At 40.8% G+C, this 26664-nt stretch overlaps 1 protein-coding gene across 2 annotated transcripts in view; it reads right to left on the reverse strand.

Moving 5' to 3' along the window:
- THEMIS2 (thymocyte selection associated family member 2) overlaps positions 1-26664 on the reverse strand; it is a 122191-nt gene that overhangs the window by 27136 nt on the left and 68391 nt on the right. For both annotated transcript variants that reach the window (XM_082248561.1, XM_082248560.1), the window contains exons 3-4: positions 21753-22157; positions 5710-6773 (exon numbers count right to left, since the gene is read on the reverse strand). In XM_082248561.1, coding sequence (XP_082104687.1) covers positions 5710-6773; positions 21753-22157 — 1469 coding nt within the window. The remainder of the gene's footprint in view (positions 1-5709; positions 6774-21752; positions 22158-26664) is intronic.

The following is a 26664-nucleotide window of genomic DNA, read 5'->3' on the forward strand; positions in this document are numbered from 1 at the left end:
TTTTTTTTTGAAGAAAAGTTTGCAGTAGCAGCTCCTTTACTCACAGGTTCCCTTTAAAAGGAAATAAATAGTGATAAAAAGATTAATTTGGCTGCACAACGCAATTTGACTAAGCACTGATTATGTAACCAGAAGCAAGTAAGTCTGACCTTTAACCATTTTCACACCTATAGCAGAGCCATTAATCATTTTTCAGATGTACTTGGTGTACTTGCTATCACTTCATCACCTAATCAGATCTAAAAATAATAAGATAGAGATGATTATGGAGATAATTCTTTGCTACACACAGTTGGTGCAGGTGCTGAAACTGCTGATAAAATAAACTGATAGGCAGCACAGGCTATAATGTAGCTTTTCCACGAATTGCTTTTGGACACTGATCTTTTCCCCAACAACAGAAATACAGTCCTCCTATATAAGTTCATGACACCAGTTGGAATATTAAATGCCATTTTGGAGACTGCAAAATAATAAAACGTTCATTGTAAAAGTGCTGATCTTAGGGGTGCTGTACTGGGTACCAGGCTCTTGTGATGGAAATCTGGCCCTGGGACTTGTTTTGTGCATTTAGCAGGGCCTAATAATGTATTCTAAAGGGAATAAACTAAGTTGATTTGTTTTTCCCAATCCAATTAAGAAGACTTTGCACATGTTCACAAATGATGCTAACATAGATGAAAGAGTGCATTTTGCACTGTTTTCACTGTTTGAAAGGGAAGTTCACAATTCTGGCACCCTCAGTGTCCACTATGAGATTCAAATTGCTCTAATTGTTCTTCAATATTTTTAGAAATTGGGGAAGAAGGATTTTCACACATTCACAGCTAAGAAACTTTTATAAACACGCACACATAAACATTTATAGGAATATATACTATACTTTATATACATTATATATATATTGTATATAAAATATATCTGACGCTTACTATACCAGAATAAATTGTTATACATTGGTCCACCTGTGCTCCTGGGCCTCATAGCAATTTGGATGATATGCAGGGCCTGCAATGGTGTCTTTGAATCCTTTTCTTCTTATAACACAAGGAAGTGTATGAATTATTTTAAATATCAACTTTTTAAATAAACTCTGTTGCTTTCATCCTTAATCTCATAGGAAACAGGTGCTTTGCATAAAAAAGTTCTGCAGCCTTTTGCAAAAGTGCCCCAAGATTTTCCCTATCATCTTTTTCCCTTCCTCTAACCTGACCTGAATTAAACTCCCCTTTTTCCCAGTACTCCCCTCTACGCAAAGGTGGAAATTCAGGGCTACCTCCATTTGCTGCCCCCCCCCCCTTCCCAACGTAACCACATAGTACTTCCCCTTTTCTTCTTGCCCCTTAACCAGGCTAACCAGTAGACTTTTTTGCCCATTTAATTGCATGAAAAACTAACATCAGGTATTACCATGATCCTCTGTAGTTACACGTTAATGGTCTACCCTGTTCACATCCTAACATGGTAAATATAGTATATGTACTAGGCCAGTCTGAATAGATGTCACCATTAGTACTTATCCTATTTAAAAAAAAAATATCTCTGTACCATTCTGCTTTTATCTGAAGGGTAACATGTTGTTGCCTATGAATATTAAAATAGTGGTTTGTATTACTTTGTGACACTATTTAAAAACATAAAGAATGCATGAACAAATCACAAATTTGTTAACAGGTTTGAATAAGATGATTGCCCAGTACAACTGGTGTTCAAGCAACTGTGATATGTATTGTATTATATAATTCTTCTATTGCTTGAACTATACTCATATATTCCTATATATCAGAGGCCTCCAAACATTTTAAACAAAGGGCCAGTTTACTGTCCTGCAAACTTTAGGAGGACCAGTGAGAGTAGAAAATGCCTTGGGCTTGGTGGTCAGTGGGAGAAAAAAATTACATAGCGTCTGTGGTCAGTAGGAGGAGGAATAGTGCCCCATTGTTTGTATCAGTGGAATGAATAGTGCCCCATTGTTGGTATTAGTGCAAGAAATAAATGCCTCATCATTGCTGTTAGCAGGAGACATAATAGTGCCCTATCTTTGGCGTCAGCGGAAGGAATAGTGCCCCATCATTGGTGTCAATAAAAGGAATAGTGCTCCATCATTGGTGACACTGGAAGGAATAATGCCCCATCATTGGTGTTAGTGGGAGGGATAGTCCCCTATCTTTGGTGTCAGTAGCAGGAATAGTGCCCCATTATTGGCAACAGTGAAAGGATTAGTGCCCCATCATTGGTGTCAGTGGGAGCGATAGTGCCCCATCACTGGTGTCAGTTACAGTAATAGTACCTCATAGTTGGTAATAATGGGTGGAATAGTGCTCCATCTTTGATGTCAGTGGTAGGTATGTTCCAATGTTTATATCAGTGGAAGGAAGTAGAGCCCAATATTTGTGTAAGTGGAAGAAATATGGCCCACTGTTGTTGTCAATGAGAGGTATTTTGCTCCACTGTTGGTGTCTGTTGAAAGAATGGTGCCTTAATATTGGTGTCAGTAGGAGGAAATAATGCTTTGAATTAATGAGAGGAATATTATTATTATACAGGATTTATATAGCACCAACAGTTTGCGCAGTGCTTTACAACATGAGGGCAGACAGTACAGTTACAATACAATTGAATACAGGAGAAATCAGAAGGCCCTGCTCATTAGAGATTACAATCTAGGAGGGAGGGTCCAGTGATATAAAAGGTAATAGCTGTGGGGGAGAAGGTGATGGAGAAAATTAAAGTACAGTTGTTAGGTGAAGGCAGAATAGGCTTCACTGAAGAGGAGGGTTTTCAGGGATTGTCTAAAAGCAAAGAGAATAGGAGATAATTGGACAGATTGGGGTAGAAAGCAGTGGCGGCTGGTGCTCAAAATTTTTTTGGGGGGGGGGGGCGCAAACAGAAAAATGTAATAGGCATTGCTTTGCGGCAAAAAATGCTGTAAAAAATTGCGTGACTTTGAGGTCACAAAGGTGTGAAAGGGGCCTTCAGTAATCAAGGTATAGTGTGTCCCCTTCAATGCAGAGTGACCATCGTGCACCTTCAATGCAGAATGACCATCGTGCCACCTTTCAATGCAGAGTGACCAGCGTGCCCCCTTTCACTGCAGAGCGACCAGCTTGCCCCCTTTTCAATGCAGACTGATCAGCGTGCCCCCTTTTCAATGCAGAGTGATCAGCGTGCCCCCTTTCAATGCAGAGTGACCAGCGTCCCCCCTTTCAATGCATAGTGACCACAGCGTGCCCCCTTTCAATGCAGAGTGACCACAGCGTGCCCCCTTTCAGTGCAGAGTGACCAGCGTTCCCCCTTTCAATGCAGAGTGACCAGCGTTCCCCCTTTCAATGCATAGTGACCAGCATTCCCCCTTTCAATGCAGAGAGACCAGCGTGCCCCCTTTCAATGCAGAGTGACCAGTGTACCCCCTTTCAATGCAGAGAGACCAGCATGCCCCCTTTCAATGCAGAGTGACCACAGTGTGCCCCCTTTCAATGCAGAGTGACCAGCGTGCCCCCTTTCAATGCAGAGTGACCACAGCGTGCCCCCTTTCAATGCAGAGTGACCACAGCGTGCCCCCTTTCAATGCAGAGTGACCAGCATTCCCCCATTCATTGCAGAGTGACCAGCGTGCCCCCTTCCAATGCATAGTGACCAGCATGCCATGCCCCCTTTCAATGCAGAGTGACCAGCGTGCCGTGCCCCCTTCAATGCAGAGTGACCAGCGTGCCGTGCCCCCTTTCAATACAGAGTGACCAGCGTGCCGTGCCCCCTTTCAATGCAGAGTGACCAGCGTGCCATGCCCCCTTCAATGCAGAGAGACCAGTGCACTTACCTGCAGCGGCGGCTTCTCCTCAGTCCCCCACGTCTCCTCGAGTCCTCCCACCTCCTCCTCGGCCAATGGCAAGGTTTTGCCTTTCAGCCAATCAGGAAGCGGGTCTCTGACCCACTTCCTGATTGGCCAGAAGGAGGATCCGTGTGACAATAGCGAATTTTCATTTGCTATTGTCACACAAATGGGTGGGCTAGGGCGCAGTGCTCTGTGCCCTGGGTCCACCCTTTTCGAAGCCTATTAGAGTCTCTGGCTCTAATCAGGTGATTCAGAAAAAAAGGCCCCATTGAATTCCATGCATCCAGCACCCCGCATGTAGATTAGGGGGCTGGATGCATGGATAAGGGGGGGGGCAGCGCCCCTGCGCCCCCAACGCACCAGCTGCCACTGGTAGAAAGTGCCATAAGATGGGAGAGGCTTGGGAAAAGTCCTGAGAGAGAGAATTTGAGGAGGTGACAAGGGAGCTAGAGAGCAGGAGGCCTTGGGAAGAATGAAGAGAACAATTAGGTTGGTATTTTGAGACTAGGTTAGTGATCTAGCTGGACGCAGAGTTTTTGATGGCTTTGTAAGTTGTTGTTAGTATTTTGAACTTAATACATTGGGTGAGCGGGAGCCAATGGAGGGATTGAAACAGAGAAATAGCAAACACTGAGCAGTTGGTAAGGTGGATGAACCTGGCAGCAGCATTCGTACAGACTAAAGGATGGATAGCCTTTGTAAAGGTAAGCCAATAAGAAGGGAGTTGCAGTAGTCGAGATGAGAGATGACCAGGGAATGTAGAGCTTTGTAGTGTCATTGGTTAGAAAGGGACATATTTTGGAGATGTTGCGGAGGTTGAGGCGGCAAGATTTTGACAGTGATTGGACATGGAGCTGAAAGGATAGTTCAGAGTCCAGGATTGCACCTAGAACCTTGGCATGCAGGAATGTGCTAAAAGTTGTGCCACCGATCTTGACAGAAAGATAGGGGAAAGGGGCATGTGGGGAGGAAAAAAATAGTGCCCTGAGGGCTGCATGCAGGCCTTGGGCCACAGTTTGGAGATCACTGCTATATATCAATAACATGCGTAGCGGAACTAAAATGTACATTTTCTAATCAAGTTAGGGTTTCATTTTCATTATTGCTCTTTTGCGTCAATCCAATGTACAATTGGGCTTATCATATTCTATTAATTACTATTGGTCTATATTCATTTTTTAGTTCTAGAAGAATTTTACCACCCTACTGGAAAATCTCCGTCAGATTTCCATGTGAAGAGAGCTAAAATGTCTTAAAAATTTAAATGTTCAAAGAGGAATTAAACTTTGCAAATTTTTTCTTTTCTTCATTGGCTTGATGTCATAATGTTCTAGTATGCACTGAATATTAGCACATTATGGCAGACTTAATAATGCCCCTCAGCGGCGCTGCACTGTCAGCGTTTCCACTAATTACAGGTGCTTCTATCTTCTTCTGACCTTCCATCTGGGTTCAATCTTCTGAGCCACTTGAATGGCCAGGCTGCTGATGTCAGTCTCGTGTACCGGCATGGGTGTCACATCACCATGGCAAAGAGGGTTGCCATAAATGTACACTGAGCTGTGCATGTGTGGCTCAGTGTATATTACCGCTGACAGGCAGGGAAAAGCATTTAAGGCGGAAGAGACCAATAGGGTCTCTCCTGTCATAACAACCCTACCTGTCAGCTTTTTTTTTATTCTGTTCCACTTTATCATTATTTATCTTATTATTAATATTATATTATTAATATTATTTTATTATTATTTAGATTCTAGAGCAACTGTAGTGCTATATGACAATATAATATTGTCTATTGTCAATTAAAAAGCCAAAACACTTAAAAAATAAAGATGGAAACATGTTACAGCAACACAATACACACAAAAATATTTTACCTTCAGATTAAGATGACCTTGGCTTATTGGCTCAACAGGTTTATTGCATGGTTGATCCTTTTTAGTTTTGACCTGTCTTTTTGGTGGCCGAGGAGGTGGAAGCTGTTGGGTTGGCAGATAGTTTCTCAAAGAATAATAAAACCATTCCATTAATTCTTCCAACTTACTTGAAGTAAAGAGATTGCTTGTAGAAGGGACAGAATCATCCTGTAAAACTACTTGAATGTTTAGATATTTAATAGGCAGCTCAAAACTTTCCGAAACATTGTCCAACAAACTGACCAACAATACAGGTTCATCAACTACCTCTTCCAATCTGAGAGCAGGAAAAGAAATCAAAGGGTCATTGGGTAAAGATGTGTCTTTTGCTACCACCTTCACCTCACAAGGGAGTTTAAGTCGCTCTACTATACTATTGATGTTGTATTTTTTGTTGTCTTTAATTTCCTCTACAAAATGACCTTCCATATACAAAGGTAACATGATTTGTTCTGGTTCATCATCCTCATCATCTGTTGATTCTTTATTACACACCAAAACATCAACTTCTTGTGGTCCACTTTGACTTGAGAAGATAGTTTTGGTTTGATGCAAAGTGCGTAGATGATCCCCAATGCAGAGCACAGGGAAGTTATCATCACTGCTGTCACTATCCTGGGTCACCACAACAGATAACTGTGTTCCTTCAGTCATTTTGGTCAACAGCTCATACACTGTTGAAAACTCTCTTGGTTTTTGGCGAAACTTTCCTTGGTATTGTTTGTGTATGAAAAAAAACCTGAAGGTTTTACCTTTACAGGCTTTGGCTAGCACTTTTCTAGAAATCATTTTTTTGTGGATAACAATTTTTTTCCCTTTGTGTAGCACTGAATAGCTGTCATTTTTCAACAAATGGTTGCATTCTGCCATATCCAGAATTTCTGCAACAACTGGAAACTTGCTTTCATGCTGACAAACTTCTTCCAAGGACAGTGGTTGGATAAAAGTGATGTTTCCACACTGGTCGGTGATATCTATTACATCTACTTCAAGACTTGATGGAATCATAACCCAACCTTTTCTCACTGCATTAGGGAAAGCAAAATAATAAAATTACCATAAGAACCACATACACTGCAAGGATTTTAACAAAGGTTACTGGCATTTCATTTCCAGTATTCTTTGGAAGAAAGGTCTTATCAAGCCCTTTCTCAAACTGATTTATTGCCTTGGTCCTTACCCTTGGTTACAACTACATCAGTAGGCTTAGAGTTGCAATAATTAAAGAGAGATGGCTGTTCTCTAATGTGTGCAGGTATCTTAGAAAGTATCTCTCAAAAAAAGGGGTTCCCTGCAATATGATTCACGCACTGTGAAGAGTAATGGAAAAACCAGTAAGTTAATCATAGAACCAAGAATTTCTATACACAGTTTACATACTCCAGGGTACTACAACTTCTGGGAAATTATATCTAAATTCCTTGGCAGTTTAATCATATTCCTATGCAGTTTTTATATAGGTATAATGCTGCAACCTGAAAGGGGAACGTATTTTACATTGGTGGAGGTCACATACACAAGTGATACACATACACACATACACATACACAAGTATATATACTCGAGTATAAGCCGAGTTTTTCAGCATGTTTTTACTGAAAAAGCCCCCCTCCGCTTATACTTGAGTCACAGTCTTACTTACCTTTTCCCCAGTCAGTGCCCATGCGGCGCCGCAGCTCGTGAAAGCCCGTACACGTTTGGCTATTCCTGGGCAGACAGCGCATGCGCACTGACCAGGGAAAAGGTAAGTAAGACTGTTGGTGCCGGGCAGCGCCATTTTTAAATGTAAGGCAGAAATGTAAGTGAGACTCCTCCACAGCCCCTACATCTCCTCAGGAGAGGCAGTGCTGCGGGCATGGTACAGGAGATTCTCCTGTACCATGCCCGCAGCACTGCATCTCCTTTACCATGCCTCTACCATCTGTGCCATATCTGTGCCATGCCTGTACCATCTGTGCCATATCTGTGTCATGCCTGTACCATCTATGCCATGCCTGTACCATCTGTGCCATATCTGTGTCATGCCTGTACCATCTGTGCCATGCCTGAACCATATCCTGTGCCATGCCTGTACCATCTGTGCCATGCCTATACCATCTCCTGTGCCATGACTGTACCATCTCCTGTACCATGCCTGTACCATCTCCTGTACTATACCTGAACCATCTCTTGTACCATGCCTGTACCATCTCCTGTACCATGCCCACAGCCCTCCATCTCCTGTACCATGTCCGCAGCCCCTGCACCATGCCCACAGCCCCTGTTTTGGGTCTCGTGGTGGTCCCGTTGGGTCAAGCAGCTGCTGCATTTCCCACCCTAGGCTTATACTCGAGTCAATACGTTTTCCTAGTTTTTTTTTGTTAAAGTTAGGTGCCTCAGCTTATATTGGGGTCGGCTTATACTCGAGTATATACGGTAACACTAATGATATAATATCCAAGGAGATTCTGCACTTTGCACTTTGCACTTTGCTGGATTTTTTATAGCAGTAGAGATGGTATTATCAACTTTCTTTGGACTGGATGCACTTTATTTATTTTTATTATTATGCACTTTAATGTTTTACAACCATAGATACGGTCTTATCAGCCCTTTCTTTGGTGGATATGCACTTTTTGCTGAAATGCACTTTATGGTTTCATATATAATTTAAAAATCTTTTTGCACATTTTGCACACATTGGTTATACTTGTTTGATTAATTTTTTTCACACTCTTATATTTTTATATTTTTTGCATTGTTATTAATTTGTGTTTCATTACTTAATACCAGCGCTGCATCACTTTTATTTATGTTGGGTTGTTACGAATTGTCCTTCGTTTTTTGCTGGCTGCAGGTTATTATCATTGTTAGTGCGGTATTTTTATATACCAAAGTATTTTAAAACCATTAAGTTACTGATTTAATGGTTTTAAAACCAACTAAATTACTGAAACTAAATTTCAGTATAGTTTTGTAGTAATTGTGGGGGCTTTCTTTTACAATTAGGAGATAAATAATTTCTTGTAAAAACGTGGTGTGTTTAGAAAAAAACAACAACTTATCACTAATTTATGCTGTTTAAATAATCAAAACCACCAGCTCTGGATAGTACACCTTATGATTGCAGTTTTTTATAAAACAGATTAAAAAATCTGTTTAAAGCATAAAAACCTTAAAATAAAATTGTCCTGAACCAGTATAGCTTCTTTTTTTATTCACTTGCCGCACTGCCACAGTACAATTACTGTAGCGGGGCGGCAGCTGCAGGCTCAGTCACGTATATATATATATATATATATATATATATATATATACAGTATCCCACAAAAGTGAGTACACCCCTCACATTTTTGTAAATATTTTATTATATCTTTTTATGTGACAACCCTGAAGAAATTACACTTTGCTACAATGTAAAGTAGTGAGTGTATAGCTTGTATAACAGTGTAAATTTGCTGTCCCCTCTAAATAACTCAACACACAGCCATTATTGTCTAAACCACTGGAAACAAAAGTGAGTTCACCCCTAAGATATCATGTCCAAATTGGGCCCAATTAGCCATTTTCCCTCCCCGATGTCATGTGACTTGTTAGTGTTACAAGGTCTCAGATGTGAATGGGGAGCAGGTGTGTTAAATTTGGTGTTATCACTCTCATTTATCACAAAATTTTGTGTTATCACTCTTATTATATTAATATTATTATTATAATATCTATTATATTGTGGACTTGTTAATGTTGTGTTGTATATTTAGTAATGATATGGAGGGTATTTGTATTGGAATTTTCAAGTCTGTTTTGTCTTTTTTATTTCCAAACCAGAGATCATGACGTGTTGATTGCATGGCACATCAATACGCTTTCTTTAAGCAAGTATTTGTGTAGCCACGTTGTAATAATCTGGCGAAGGGGACTTGTTGTGCCCCATCGTACGCCAATTTGTACCTGGGGGAGTGAGAACGCTCTTTTCTCTCAGATTAGAGGCTAACCCCCTGGACAGGACATATAATGTTGTGGTATCGTTACATTGATGATATCCTAGTCATATGGACTGGATTGACAAATTTGTTACAAGAATTTATCAAACATATGAACACAAACCTATTCAATCTGAACTTTACCATGACCTCAGATTCCCATTCTGACAATTTTCTTGACATCACTATAAAGAAATATTCAGCTGTCAATCTCACCATTATCCTATACCAAAAACCAAAAGATAGAAACACTATTCTCCACGCCACCAGTTCACAACCCCAGCCACTAATAAGGTAAATTCTCTTCAGCCAATACCTTCGGAGTCGAAGAAATTGTTCCGACGAAAATACTTTCAAGTTAGAAGCCAATAAATTAAAAGAAAGATTATTACAACGTGGCTACACAAAAACTTGCTTAAAGAAAGCGTATCGACATGCCATGCAATCAACACAAAAGACAAAAAAAGACTTGAAAATTCCAATACAAATACCCTCTGTGTCATTAATAAATATACAACACAACATCAACAAGTCCAAAATATAATAAGGAAATATTGGCACCTCCTATGCATCGATCCAAATCTAAACACCTTTATTTCTGAAAAACCTTCCATCACATATTGTAAATCTAAATCGTTAACAGACTACCTGATCCACAGCGTATTTGTGGGGGAATTCCACAAGGATTCCTGCAAAAGACCAGGCACTTTTCGATGCAGAGGTTGTTCCTATTGCCAATTCATGAATACGGAAAAAAGTATTAAACTACCCAATGGAAAACCATACAAACCTCTCCACTACGCAAATTGCAAAACAGTGGGCGTTGTCTACTTACTCACATGCCCTTGTGGTTGTTTCTATGTAAGCAAAACCAAATTAGAATTTTCTAAACAAGCCTATAGACATATAGCTAGTATGTGTGTATCTAACCCTGAATAAACCATGGGTAGGAGTGTCAGAGATGTCCATTTGGGTAGTTTTCCAAAAATAAAATTCCTTATCTTGGACAGAATTCATCCTAACAATAGTGGAGGGGATTAGAATAAGATGTTACTGAAAAAACAAGCACACTGGATTGTAAATTTAAATGCCACCTCACTGCCAGGGCTCAATGATGCTCTCAGTTATAAACCATTCTTGGAGGGTTTTTCCTCTGGTGGGTGGGAAATATAATTTTGTATCTTCGGATATTTTTTTCTCTATATACAATTATATTCTTTGTAATTATAGTCTCTTTGATATTCAGAACCATGTTGTCTACTGAATGTTTAGTAAACTCCTTGTTAAATGTCCATGTATATTGATTTATGTATTTATGTATATGTTTATATATATACGTTTGAACCCTGGTTATACATGGCCAATGATCTCGCTCTGTGTATATCTGGTTATTTATAGGCATCTCTAAACTCTCATTCAATATATTTCTCTTTATATGTCCACATCCTATGTTTTTTGTTCTATACAAGGGGAACTGTCTGTCACTGTCCATGGGCTGAGCATGTCTGTCCTGACACATGTAGGGGGTTACCTGAAGCTTTCTGGGCCCCACACATACTGAGTCTGCTGTTGCATAGGAACGGCTGCATCCGCAGCTGTCTAGTGCGCTCGGCGATGACGTCTATTGAAAAATATAGGAATTACTAAGACCCCTGAAGAAAGGTGGTCACACCTGAAACGCATTGGGTTTCTTGGAGTATCCGCCACTTTGTCAGTCAATATTTTCCTGTATGACCTCCTTTTGTAAGCCGTGATAATTTTTAACAATTTCCACATGTTACATCTAGTCTCTCTATATTTTATATTGTTATTTGTATAATAAAATTGTCTTTTATTTACAATCATATACATTTGAGTTTTTTGGATGTTTGGTCGTTCACATAGTCCCACTCCCTAGGGGGTATCTTTCTTACCTATAACCCAAATCAGTTTATTTTTTTAATCTGTAGGAAAGTTAGAGTCCACAAACTATGGCATATATCTGAAAATTGATCAATCCTGATGTATTGACTCATTTCTTGAGGCCCTAAAATGCCAGGACAGTACAAATACTCCCCAAATTACTCCTTTCTAATATCTAATAGGAGACATAGTGGATTTTTTGAAGTTGTAATTTTTTGTCATAATTTCTTGGAAGAAAAAAAAAATGTCACAGTGTCAGGGACACTGTCTGGTGACAATCCGAAAAAAAAAAAATTGTAATTTCGTTTACATTTTTTAAAATTGTTTATTTTTATTACATTTTCTTCTTCTTTTATGATTTTTTTTAACACACTTTGACCAAAGCAATACAATGTTGTAACATTGTAACATTATACTTCTCTGGGGAAGTGACCAGGATTTTTTACACATTATGTTTGCTTATAGCAGTGAACTACATTTCTATAAGTAAGCATTTTACTGAATGAAGCGGATTCATTTAGTTTGTTTTGTTGTGATTAGCTGTGATTAATCAAAGCTAATCACATGGTACAGATGGGCTGTGATTGGTCCTGTCTGTACCATGTGATCAAATTGACCAATCACAGCTAGCATCAATTGTGTACAACTGTCATGTGACCTGCTGTGATTGGTCATGGTGGTCACATGGTACACTGATCAATCAGGTTAAAAATTGTGCCGGGAAAGCCACCTCCTGGTCATCATTCTGTTATAAGCTGAATGGGAAGGTGTTAAACCAATTTTTTTTGCTAGCTTTGAGGATCAAAATCTAAAACATGGAACCCATTAGTAAGGAACTTGTGGAGGGTGAATATTTATTGGTACTAAAAACACATGAGATCAGACCAAACATGAGGAAAATTGATAACGGAAAGGCAGCAGAACCAGATGGGCAGTCAGTCCCTATACTGAAGGTATGTGCAGACCAGTTAGCAGGTGTTTTTACAGATATAGTTAACCACTTCAGTTCCAGAAGGTTTACCTTCATGACCAGGCCATTTTTTGCAATACAGCACTCCATTAATTTAACTGACAATTGCGCAGTCGTGCAACACTGTACCCAAATAAAATTGATGTCCTTTTTTTCCCCACATATAGAGCTTTCTTTTGGTGGTATTTGATCATCTCTGCGGTTTCTATTGTGCTATAAACAAAAAAAAAAAACTGATAATTTTGAAAAAACAAAACAATATTTGTTACTTTCTGCTATAAAACATATCCAATAAAAAAATGTAAAAAATATAATTTCTTCATCAGTTTAGCCCAATATGTATTCTGCTATGTATTTTTGGTAAAAAAAAAAATCCCAATAAGCGTATATTAATTGGTTTGTGCAAAAGTCATAGCATCTACAAACTATAAAATATATTTATGGAATTTTTATTTATTTTTACTACTAATGTCGCCAATCAGCAACTTATAGCAGGACTGCGAACACATCGGACACTATGTGACACTTTTGACACTTTTTTGGGGAACTAGTGACACTAATACAGTGATCAGTGCTAAAAATATGCACTGTCACTATACTAATGACACTGGCAGGGAAGAGGTTAACATCAGTGGTGATCGAAGGGTTAAATGTGTTCCTAGGGACTGCTTACTAACTGTGGGGGATGTGCTTGTACTGTAAGAAGGCTGAGATCCGTGTTCCTGCTTAGCAGAGAGAGAGAGAGGATCACTACCTTCCCTTCTCACATAGGCAGACCACCATTCTGCTTCTCTCGGGAATGATCGGTGGGATACAGGTACATGATCCTGCACAGGTGAGCCACCTTGCCGCTGACTATGTACAGTTTACGGTCGGCAAGCAGTTCATTGGTCACTGCAACATGCTGCATTACCTTCTTGCTTTTAAATCTACTACTATTGTCTTGTCCCAATACTTAAAAAATCAGCAGTAACACGATTGATTACTGTTCAGTTGCTCTAACTCCTATCATGAAGTGTTTTGCAAGGCTTGTATTATCACAACTTAAGGCAAGCTTTCCTGTTGATCTAGATTAGTATGAGTTTGCCTATCATGCAAACAGATGATGCATATTCTATTGCTTTACATATTGCATTGAGCACTTAAACACATATGTTGTGTTGTTATTCATTGATTTTAGCTCAGCATTTAACACAATAGTTCCTGACAAATTAGTGAAAAAGTTAAATGCTTTCAGCGTATAGCCACTGCTGTGTTAATGGATTATGGATTTCTTAACAAATAGACCATAAATTGTGAAAATAAGAGATCAGGTGTTTAATACTATTATTCTGAATACAGGGGTATCACAGGGATGTGTGTTGAGCCTGGCCCAGTTTACATTGTTTACGCTTGACTGTATTCCCATACATGCGTGAAATACTATAGTGAAGTTTGCTGATGACACCACTTTAGTTGGACTCATACAAGATAATGATGAGATAGCTTATAGGCAGGAAATTCAAGAGTGGTGTACAGAAAATGATTTATTACATAATACTGCAAAAGCTAAAGAAATAATAGTGGATTATAGGATCTCAGGAAAGATCAATCATTGTTTCAGTATATACAGCTGCAAGAAAAATTATGTGAACCCTTTGGAATGATATGGATTTCTGCACAAATTGGTCATAAAATGTGATCTGATCATCATCATCTAAGTCACAACAATAGACAATCACAGCCTGCCTAAACTAATAACACACAAAGAATGAAATGTTGCCATGTTTTTCATTGAACACACCATGTAAACATTCACAGTGCAGCAGGAAAAAGTATGTGAACCCCTAGACCAGTGGTGGGGAACCTACGGCCCGCGGGCCGTATCCGGCCCCCGAAGCTATCTGATCCGGCCCTGCCATTAGGCTGCCTCCGGAGGGGAAGGGGAGGGGGAGCGCCTCTTGATTACACACAGAGCGGGTTCCTCTGCTTACCCGGCGCAGCCGCTGTCATACAAAGTCACGCCTCCTACATATGATAGACAGCACAGTGGTGACGTCTATCATAGGAGTCAGTCCAGTTGGAAGGATCCACCAAAGTGCCCCAGATTCCCCACTTCTAACAACCGCTCTAGATATTGCTGACTACAGCCCTCTCTGCAGAGAGGTCTCTCATCCACTGTGACTTTTGCATCATACCTAAGCCTGATAAGTATACACCCTAAAACTGCTATTGCCTTTATTTCTTAATGTTATGTTCCTGGGTTGTTGTTTTCATTGATATACCCTGCCTACCTTCTGCCCAGGATGTAACGTGCACTCCCCAAGTTGGGGGCTGGGAGGCAGACTGAACTCACAGACACACACTTCCACATCTTCTCCATTACCCCATCTGTTTTCTGTGAAATCTGGCATCCTATGCACACGGCAGACAGGGAATTTACATTTTTCTCTTCTCTACACAATGGCTTCACCAGACTGAATTATCTATTCTGCTCTACTCTGATCGTATCGACTGCTCAGGAAGCTTTTATACATGACATAGCCATCTCTGACCATAGCAAATTTGCAGTCACCATTGACGTTCCAGGTAGTCAGAGTAAACTTTGTTATGGCGTTTCCCCTCTTTCCTAGCCGATAATGAGGACTGGCATTGCTCTCTTTTTGCAGACTGGACGGATTCTGAATTACACAACTCTGTTCATAAAGACAACCCTAACCTTTATTGGGAAGCCGGTAAAGCCTTTCTCAGGGGATAAATATTATCTTCCATGTCCTCTCTCAGAAAACACACTATGGGAAGCTGCAAGGAAGCCAGCACACATCTCCTAAGGGCCCAGAGTGCCCTCCAGCTGTGTAATGCCTCTGAAAACAGAACTCAGTGGCACAAAAGCAAATTAAAATTAGATTGATGGGCAGAACAGTAAAAGCTGATTAAATGTTTCTACGCAGATCTCTTCCTACATAAATTAGGTAAAAAAAGCAGAAAAACTGCTAGCAAGACATTGCAAAGGTACGAATATGGAAGATTTCTACGCTCAATTCTATGCATATGATCCTATTGAGCGGCCTTGTGCACAATCCTTTTTAGAAAAGCTTCAGCTCCCCAGTAAAATGCCTTCCCAACTAGCGACCTTGAACAGCCCCATATCGGCAGAGGAACTCCTAATAGTAATTCAACACATTCCCAGCAATAAGGCACCCGGCCCTGATGGGTTTTCTGGGGACATCTTTAAATTGTTTAAAGATGCTCTGCAGTCGACCCTGTTGGAGGCACAGAATATAGTGGGATATGGTCAAGTGGGTTATATCTCCCCCCTGAAAACCAGTCCTATTTAAAACTTCTAACCAAAATGGGCAAAGAGCCTTCAGAACCTGAGTCCTTTTGATTTATATTACTACTAAACCTAGACATCAAAATTCTCTCAAAAATCATAGCTTTCCCCTTGGGGGTTATATTACCCTCACTGATACATCCGACATAATCAGGATTCATCAAAGGCAGGACTGCCTCGATAAATATCAGTAAGGTGCTCATGGCCCTGGAATGTGCTCCAATCCGGCAGACGATTACGCTATCATCACACTGAAGCAGAGAAAGCTTTTGGCAACGTCAGCTTCAACTAGCTTTCATTGATTCTAGGTAAGATGGGCTTCTCGGGCCCTTTCCCCCATCTTCTCTATAGTATGTATGCTTCTCTGATGGCCTGTGTGGTGGTAGCAAATATTCTTTAAGACAACATTAGACTCTTTAAAAGGTACTAGACAGGGGTGCCCCCTATCCCCCCTATATAACCTTGCTCCCGAATCTCTGTCCTGTTACCTATCTGAGGTGGCTCCCTTGCACAACATTCAAATATGAAGGCACCAAATACACACGCGCTCTTTGCTGATGATGTTCTCATCTTCATGGCTGACCCCTCATCTGACATGCACACTATAAAAGCCACTTTTGATGAATTCCATGCATTATCAGGCCTTCCCATAAATTACAACAAGAGCAAAGTATTACCCTCAGGGGCTTCCCCACCTAGACCATGGTTAGAGATGTCCCCCATTTCTCTATAGCCAAGTATTACCTACTTATGCATCAAGATAGGGAAACACCCCTCCTCTCTTTATGCTGTTAACCTTCCGACTATCATACAGAAAGTTGCCCATGGATTGGAGACCTGGATGGACTTGCCCATCTCACTTTTGGGAAGATGTCATTTATTCAAATTGGTGAGCCTTGCACGTCTACTATACCCACTCCAAACTACCTCCCTTCTTTTGAAGCATTAGGATATCACTATGTTAAATTAAGCAGTCACCACTTTCTTGTTGTGTAATAAGAAACCTTGAATATCTTTGGACAAGTTTTTTTCTCCCCAGAAGGGGCACAAATCTGCCTAATATTAGGGTGTACAATCTGGCATGCCTCCTCCGTATTGGGCTAGACTGGACCTCCTCCTTATCCTGCTATTCCAATTGGATACTTGAATCAGAAATACATTTCCCTATTTTATGGTGGCCTGGTGACTTTGTTGCACGGCAATATCATAGTGTGGAGTGAGGTCCGTAAAAAACTGGAGCTTTCACCTTTTTATCTCATGATATCTCCACCTACAGAACAACCCAATGTTTCCTTCTGGAATGTAACATGCAGCCTTTTCTGTATGGGAGACCGAAGGGCTGACTTCAGTCTTATAACTCTTTGATCTGTACTCAGGCATGCTGTCAGGAAAAAACTTGAGGAGAAAGCAAAGATTCCAGCCCTCCTTGATTGACTGCCTCATGGACGCACAACAATACTCTATCTCAGACATTTACAAACCACTTAATCCTCAATGCAAAAAAACGTTTAGCGTGTCCTCACTCCTCAGCAGCTAACTGGAACAAGGACTTTTCATCTGCATCTCTCACAGATCAACTGCTAAGTGGATACAACAGAACCATGCATTTGATTAACAATGAAATATGGCAATAATATCAATTCAAGCTTATTCACAGGGCCTATGTACCTTTCATATCCTCCAAAACCAGCATGCAGGCTGCTCTCTGCCCTTTATGTGGAGGATCTAGACCAATGTTAGCCCACTGCCTTTGGTCGTGCTGCCATATAGCAACTTTCTGGGACCAGGTGGTCAACTTCATCTTTGGAGTAACTCGGCATCTCGTCCCTAAGGACCCCCTTTTGTTACTCTTTAGGTATTAAAACCTGATTCTTAAACCACCAAGTTGCAGGACTGCCTCACCTTCTGGTCCCCACTGGATCTTATTATCCCTACTAGTGGTTCATAGGGCCATCTTGAAGAAATGGACAACCCCTACAGCTCCAACCATAACAGACATCAAAAGAGAGTTAAAAAAAACTTACTATACAAGGAAAAGCTGGACTCCCAACTCTTACAACCTATTTCACCTTCAGGTTGCAAGCTTTCATCGACTCCCCCCTCTCCACTTCTGAAGCTCTACATCCCTCAACATCCTTTTGCTACAACAACTTCCATACTTCGGGAAACATTTCATAAGTCATTGACCTGGGATAGTAACTATTCTCAGGTTCTACAATCACCTCAATCTATTTCCTTGCTCAACTAACCTGCAAATGACCATACGTACAATGTACTGTTCTGGCCTTAATCTATTGACTGCAAGTTCTTTTCTAGCGACCTTTATGCTTTTCCAGGCCGTTTCAGAGAGATCATCACTATACCATTCAACTAGGCCGACTTAAGGCTAGTCGCATAAATGAATTACTCCTATATAGATGTTGATCTCTCTGAGAGGATCCATCCATGTCTCTATGCTCTCTAGTCAGGTTGCACTTCCCTCTGCATCAGGATGGGTTGTAATAGTCTTAGTATTTTCTTCTTCTGTTCTGGCTATCAGCTTTGTTATTATTATTTCTCTGTATTGGGGCTGTGACCCCCCCCCCTTTTTTTTTTAGACAATTACCTGGTTTTCTCTGTGTATTAAGTTGAGACCAAATAAAATTTACTGAATAAAACCCCAAAAAACTCACACTAATTGTTTGAAGTATAGCTTTTTTCCTAGAGCTGTATAATATTTAAATCCACCAGGTACAGGGTTTTTACATTTTTGTGAAAAAATGTTAAAAATATTTAAAATGTTGTTATAATAATGAAGAGATATGTGGGCATGTGTTAGCGGCATGTACAGTATGTGTGTTTGTGTTAAGACATTTTTTTTTTAAAATTGCTGTTGTAAAGAGTACTTTTAAAAAATTTTGTTGTATGCATACAATGAAAATAAAGTATTTCCTTATCTTATCTTATCTTATCTTATTTTGGGGTATTTGTACTGTCCTGGAATTTTAAGGAGTTTTAAGGGCCTCAAGAAATGAGATAGATCATCAGTACATCAGGATTGATCAGTTTTCAAATATACGTACTTGGAAGTACACTTGAAAGTGCAGTCACTGTAGATCTGAAGGGGACATGCAAGGAAAATAAAAAACACTATTTTTGCTTGCACAGGATTGGATGATAGAAATCAGCAGAGCTTCTCCTCATTTCAGATTTTCCCCTGAGATCTACAGCAACTGCAATTTTAAGTGCACGTAGTGCACAGTGGATTTGCCTTAAGTAAATCAACCCCTATAATTTTTACACAAACCAATTGTTATACACTTTTTGGGATTTGTTTTACCAAAGCCATATAGCAGAATGCATTTTGGTCTAAATTTATGAAGACATTTGATTTTATTGGATATGTTTTATAACAGAAAATAGAAAATATTGGTTTGTTTTTCATATTTTTTTATATAATAAAAAATCTAGTGGTGATCAAATACCAACAAAAGAAAGCTCTTTTTGTGTGAAAAGAATGATATGAATTCAATGTGTGTAAAGGGTTACATGGCCATGCAATTGCCAGTTAAAGTAGCATAGTGCTGAATAACAAAAAATGTCCTGGTCACGAAGGAGGTTAAACCTTCCAGAGTTCAAGTGGTTAAGTTAAATTACCACTATCTAAATACTCCTGGGAAGTAATTAATAATTTTCTAGGTGAATTTAAAAGACAGTGTTCAATCTAAAGCCCAGTACACACGTACCGAATGTCGGCAGAACGATCGGCCGTCTTTTGTCCGGTGCTGTCCTGTCGGCTGAAAAGTGATAAAGACTGCACACGAATTTTGTCGGCCAACAACAGCCGACTGCAGAAGTGATGTCATGTGATGGTTAACTTTCCGTGTGTTTTTTCTTTTCTGAGCATGCCCAGTCTTGCTAATCTGCTGTTTGTCGGCCGAATTCTGTACTGACTGGCGAACAATCGGCCGTTCTGGTGTTGGCCAACAAAAATTCTAATGCCTGCACAACAGATTCTGTTCGGCCGAAAAGTCGCTGTCGGTTGTCGGAAGCATCATACTAACAAGCCGACAATCGGCCGATCGTTCGGCGGCCGAATATTTAGCCAACAATCGCTACGTGTGTACGGGGCTTTAGTTGAACTGGATGGACTGGTGTATTTTTTCAAAGTCATTAACTATGTAACTACATAGATTGATTAAAAGTTTATGGTATTATCATCAAAAAATAAAAATGGATTCTAAATATGAATCTGATTATTAGACTAAACAGCAAATATGCCTATATTTGGCAGTTTAGCTTATAGCTTCATATGTAAGTCTTTTTACAGCAAAGCCTCACCCGAATTGTGAAGTTCCCTTCTTTACACTCCTCCTCCCCATGTAAAGCGCACTTTTTTTTCCGTTTGTTTGTTTACTTTTTTCCTAAAAAAGGTTCTGTCCCGCCCCCTAATGCCCATCATTTGCCTAGGTGAATTATGGGCAGTATGCCTGCTATGGCTCCTGGGATATGCACATCACATATCCCAGGAGGCATAGTGCTTCACAGAGAAAGGAGGAGAAGGCAGGCTTAGCGGCGTGTCATCTCGAAGGCCCATCAGCTAAACCCAGAAGAGCCAGTGGGTAACGGGATAACGTTACATGGCAAGATGGTGGCAGGGGAGCAGATTTCTGACAGGATTCTGCAAGACACCGCTGGATCGCTGGCTGGGTGAGTATCTGAAACATTCTGTACTCACCACAGGGTATTCCGGGGGTTTAAGAATAATGGGGGGGGGGGAACCTGGAGAACTGCTTTGATAAGAGAATGACGTAATTTTTCATCTACGATCCCAGATACTGTATGTGCGTTTCTATAGTACTCAACACTGTATTCTAAAGCCCGCTGTAGGCTGACGTCACAGAGCTTGTCCAGGCTCTGCTGGAATACGGACAATAATGTCACCATCCACCCAGATGCCTGATTGGCAGCTGGCTCAGTCTCTCAGTGCACTGAGAGCCTGAATCAGCGGCTCCCGGTCCCTCCACAGCCCAGCACTCCAGTTAGTGCTGGATGGGCAAAGCAGAGAGCCGTTGACTGACTGTCAGAACTGAAGGATCAGCAGGCATGTGATCGCTCGGTTCTTGATCTTAGAGCTGGCTGGGGACATCAGAGTGATGCTACAACCCCATAGGTAAGTATGAATGTTTCTTTTTTGCTATCACACACTTCTCCTTTAAATTACTTAGCTTTCACAAGGTAGGACGTATATTTTAGACAAACCTATTGAAACCTGAAATGAACTGAATTGGTGGTGTTGTTATGCTCCACTGCTTCCTGAGTCTGCCCTGCAGAACCTAAGGCAGAACTGCATCTATATGCTGGTAAGTGTAGTTGAGTGAGGAAAAACACTTCAGCACTTCAACACTTCGTCATTGACTAAAGATGATTTTCACACTGTAAAAAATACAGGACTTTTTGTTTTGTGAATGGGCAAGGAGAGAGAAAAGGACAGGGATGTGACTAGAGCATCCCTTCCCTGCCACAGCTGCTGCTCTCATCCTTGCAGCACCCAGACATCCAGTGCCCTGTGTAGGAGCCAACTTGTAGCTATGCATTTCACTCTAAGCAGCAGCCATCTGCACATAGTATACATATTAGTAGCTCTAACATACTTGCTGCTAGAGAAGCTTTTAAAATAACAATTTTTCAGCATAATCATAATACAAGATATTATAGAGGCAATGGAAGCAAGTCTTAAAGATAATAATAAAGACAATCGAAAACATAAAAAGACAAAATGAAAGATCTGTGTCTAACATTAACTGTTTTACATGGAAATACATTCAGTATAGAGATATACATATTTTAGTTATTTACCTTGAGCTGGTAATATACTTACTATTCATAACTGTTTTAATTTCATATTCTGGACAGATCCTATAAGCTCCAGGTCCTATAGTTTTGCATTTAAAGGCACGTTTTAGTAAAGCTGGAGACTGCAAGACCTGCTCAAGTGTATATGACTCTGTATTTTTACACTCATAGAATTGTCCTTGTGTGGATAAGGGGATTGTGATGGAGTATGATTGAAGATCCTCAGAGACATGGCATTCCGCACAACAGGTTTGTCTGTCAAATGACACAAAGTGAATTGGAAGCTGCTGCCGAATAACATGATTTCCCACGGTGAAATCAGACATGGAAGTGAACCAATATGGAAACATTTGATCACCACTGGATAATTCCGCATGTAACATCTCAAGAGTGCTGTACACGCAATTATATATGTTGACTTCAAACACACCTGGAATACAGATTTGTTGTTAAGCTAAATAATCTGAAAATATTTTACTCTTGTAATGCATTGAGGTTTATTATATACTGCACCAGAGTGTAGAATTCTGCAAATAGTATGTCTAAAAGTAAACCAGTTAGCTGTAGTAAAGCTGCTTAAGCTATTTAAAAACCCACCCCGCCCCACATCTTCACCTCGTTCAATCAGGGGACACTTTACATTGATTAAAAGTGCAAAATGTTCTGTCAATGGCTCCCATGCTGAGCGAGGGTTTCCCTGTGTTAACTATGCAGCAGGGCAGCTATTCAACACAGTGACTATTACAGTGATTTTCTGCTTCCACAAGAATCATATAGATATAGCACATGCATACATACAGTACATTACTCCAAACTAGACCAATGTAAAAAAAAAAACATACCTAAACTTTAGCTAAACCCCTTTATTTTAGATGTTTGCCCCAAATCCATATCCTCCCAAAACTACACCAAATGTAATGAGGTCAGTGGAGGAATTACAGGCAACAATAATATAAAAAAGAAGCCCATGTTTCACACTAAAGAGGTACGTTTTTTACTTTATTTTTTTTTTCTTTGTTATATCTGCTATGACAGGGCAAGGCCCTGCCACTGTGAAAGTGTAGGAGAAAATGACACAGGATTCCAGACTAGTTTCTGAGCAGAAAAAGCTGTGTTTTTGGATTCATCTGGATTCGGTAAGCCTCGATTGGGCCTCAAGCTTGAAGGTTGCAGAACCTTCAATCCTGTGTCCAGATTTTACTGGATGCCTGCAGCCTGTGTGCGTACACAGATGTGCAGGGTCATTATATACTCAAGCCTGAGGATAGTTCAGGGCTTTGGAGTCAGAGGTGCCCTAGCCAGGAGACAGGAGGTCTGGTCCCAGGAGTAAGGACAGCTTCTATCAGGGTGTAAGGAGAACCCCTATCCAGAGGCCAGGAATGGGCTGGGCAGCGGGGCACTGCAACTAAAGGCTGAGTGAGCAGAATGAACCAGGAGAGTTTGGAGAGGGGGACTGGTAAGAAGAGCAGCAGTGTTGCGGAACAAGGGAGCCAGGTGGCTCACCATTTTCAGTTAATTGTTGATGTGGAAAATCCCTTTGTGGGAAACTGATGTCTGGGTGAACTTTTTCTTCTTTCTGTAGTGCACCCCTTAAACAGCTTTTTGTGAATTTGGTCCTATTTCCCCCTTTAGGCCACACACAACCAGGAAAACAGCTTTTTTTCCATTCCTACACTGGCTCGGAAAACAGTCTAGGACAGGGGTGTCAAACTCAATTTCATCATGGGCCGCGTCAGCAGTAGGGTTACCCTCAAATGGCCGGTTGTATCTGGGGTTTGTTATGTGCACAGTGCAAAGTTCAGGATTATCCTACATAAAGAGTACAAGGTTCAGGAGTGCGCTACATACAGAGTGCAGGTTTCAGGAGGGAATTACATACCGTGTGCAGGGTCCATGGGTGTGTTATGTACAGAGTGCAGCATGCAGGAGTGTGCTGGGTACCGAGTGCAGGGTTTAGGGGTGCACTGAGTTTGTAACCTCAACCCCCCCCCCCCATGAAGCTTTATCACATCTCTTTCACCTACCTTGCCCGCTCTAGTACCTCCCTATGTAGGCAGCTCTACTACCTGGGTATTTGCAAGGAGAGCGTGCTTTCTCTTGGATTCTGGGGATCTGTCCCTGCTGTGCCCTAACGTGAGTGCATCCAGGAATCTGTTAGATCTGGGAGCCACTGAGGGAAAAGCTGTCCCTTGTAAACACAGAAGGCTTCTATATTTACAAACAGATGAAGAAGATTAGATCAGTGTTTCTCAACTCCAGTCCTCAGGGCACACTAACAGGCCAGATTTTAAGTATTACCTTGGGGAGATGCAGACTAGAATACTGCAATCACTGAGCAGCAAATTATATCACCTGTGATGTATTTCAGTTTTCTTGCAAATCTGGCCTGTTAGTGTGCCCTGAGGACCGGAGTTGAGAAACACTGGATTAGATCACTGCAAAACAATACCTAAAATAGACAGCAGCTGGATACTTAGGGTTAAAATATCAAATCCCAGAAAGAGTCAAGAATAAATTCAGTGCAGCGCTTAACAAATAAAACAACACTAAACCATATTATTAAATAATAAAAGTGACATACTGTTTGTTCTCCAAACACGTATAGTTTTTGGGTGATCAAGTGCCAGAGTGCCTCCACCAATAGTACAAGCCTCTCACCTCAACGGCGACCCCTGAATAAACAGATGGGTCTAAAAGCACTTGTCGCCTTTAAGGCAGAAGAGATTCACTAGCAAAGATCCCCAATCCAGCCAGACGTATCCAAAGCTGGAACAAATTTATGACACTGACCGGTGTAACACTCCAATGGCTCCCAAATGGATGTCATATAAAACAAAGAAAATATATAGTGCTCTCCGTTTAAAAATAAACTATTTTAATGAAGTAAAAAAGGCTTACATGTATAGCACTGTAGCCTAGTGGCAAGTGATAAAAGCTTGTAGCATGTGTACAGATAACAAGGCAGGATGGGTGCGAGTGACATCAGATGCTCCCCTCCTCCACCGTACGCGTTACGTCCCGTTGGCGGGACTTCTTCAGCAGAAGAACGCATATGGAGGAGGAGGGGAGCATCTGACGTCACCCGCGGCCATCCTGCCTTGTTACCTGTACATACGCTACAAGTTTTTATCGATTGGCACTGGGCTACAGTGCTCTACATATAAGTCTTTTTTACTTCATTTTCACAGCGGTATTGCTGTGGTATGGCATGCTGTAGCAGCCTATCAATTCAGGCTCTGCATCTTTTTTTTAAATACATTTTTATTTTCCTTTTTGCATACAAAATCCGACAAAAAAATAAAACAACAGTATTAATGCAGCCAACTACTTGGGGCAAACACTCCAAGGCTTTGCGTAAATAGACAAAAAAAAAAAAGGGGGGGTGGGATTCAAGATTCAAGATTCAGCCTGAGCCTATCTAGGTTGCAACCCTTGTGTTGCCAAGAAAATCGGCCATGTCCCTAGAAGAATACCATTCAGTGAATCTAAAAGGGCGTATCATATCTGTCAAGCTCTCTTCTGAAAATGTATATTCCAGAAATGATCTCCATCTGGTAAAAAATCTCGGGGTAGTACGTGAGTTTGAAATCATAACGTCAAGTCTTTCCAGTTGGCATAGGGACAGCAAAGATTGTTGAACCTGTGAAAGATTTGGTGGGGTGGGATTAATCCAGTTAGCTATATTCGTTCTGCCTGCTGCCAAGAGGCAGAGGTGAGTCCATTGTGAAGAAAAGGATATGCAGTTAAAAAGGCAGGTAGTAGGAGTCTTAGGTAAACCCATACCCAAAATAAGAAAAATATAACCCAGCACGCTGTCCCAGAAGTTGCTGATATAGGGGCATTCCCAGAGTCTATGTAAAAGTGTAGGCCGGGTGATTTTACACCACGGACATTGCGCTTGGGTGGGATCATCTGGGCAATGTCGAAAAGGATAGTAAGCCCGATGCATTATTCTAAAATGAGTTTCCCGCCAATTTTCAGAGATAATAATAGTGTGTATGCTTTTATAGCTCTTAAGAAGCTTTTCCGGTAATGTTTCATCCCCCAGAATGTGAGACCATTTCTGGAATAATACCTGTTGAATCCTACCTAAAGAATGAGACGCTAAATGCTTATATAGAATAGAAATAGAATATTCTTTTTGGTGAAGCACTACGTCAATAAAGGAAGGTTTAAATGGATTTGTTCCATATCTACAGCAAGTCCGCAAAAAGGAAGTCATTTGTAAATAATAAAAGTAATGAGAAGTGGGCAGATTAAATTCCTGTCTCAGCACTTGAAAAGATTTTAAATGATTGGTAATATTGTCATAAAGCGAGCAGGCTTTAATTAAGCCCAAAGATGCCCACTGTCTGAAGGCTGCTTGTGTAGTGGAGGGAATGAACATGGGATTGCCTTGAATAGTAAGGTAACTAGAGATACTGGAGGGCAAGCCCACCATCCTCCGCACCTCCCTCCATGCCACCACTGTGTCTCTGATGACAATATTGTTTTTAAGATGGGGTGGTAGCGCCCTGACAGAGGAGTGGAGGATGGCTGGAGGGGTATATGGAAATACCAGCGCTTCTTCAAGCTCAAAATTAGAATATCGTGATGCTTCTGTGAGCCAATCAAGACCCTGTCTTAATAAGCATGATAAATTATAGAGGCGAATATCAGGGAGACCCGCCCCCCCCCCCCTCAGACCTCGGGAGAGAAAGTTTTCACAAAGCAATACAAGGTTTTTTCGAAAGCCCATAAAAAAAATTTCAATGCTTTATTTACTCTCTGCACATCCAGGCTCTGTATCAATCCAGTGCTGTTATCTTCAGCTGTGTATCATTGTTTGTTACTATGTAAATGGATATTATGTTGTTCCAGGGTACTGACATCTACCTGGGCCCTTGCTTTTCAGTTTTGCTGCTTGACGTGTTTGGATTCTCCCTGATCCTTGTGAA

Source organism: Pelophylax lessonae (genome assembly GCF_965119305.1).
Source record: "Pelophylax lessonae genome assembly, chromosome: 2".
Lineage (NCBI taxonomy): Eukaryota > Metazoa > Chordata > Amphibia > Anura > Ranidae > Pelophylax > Pelophylax lessonae.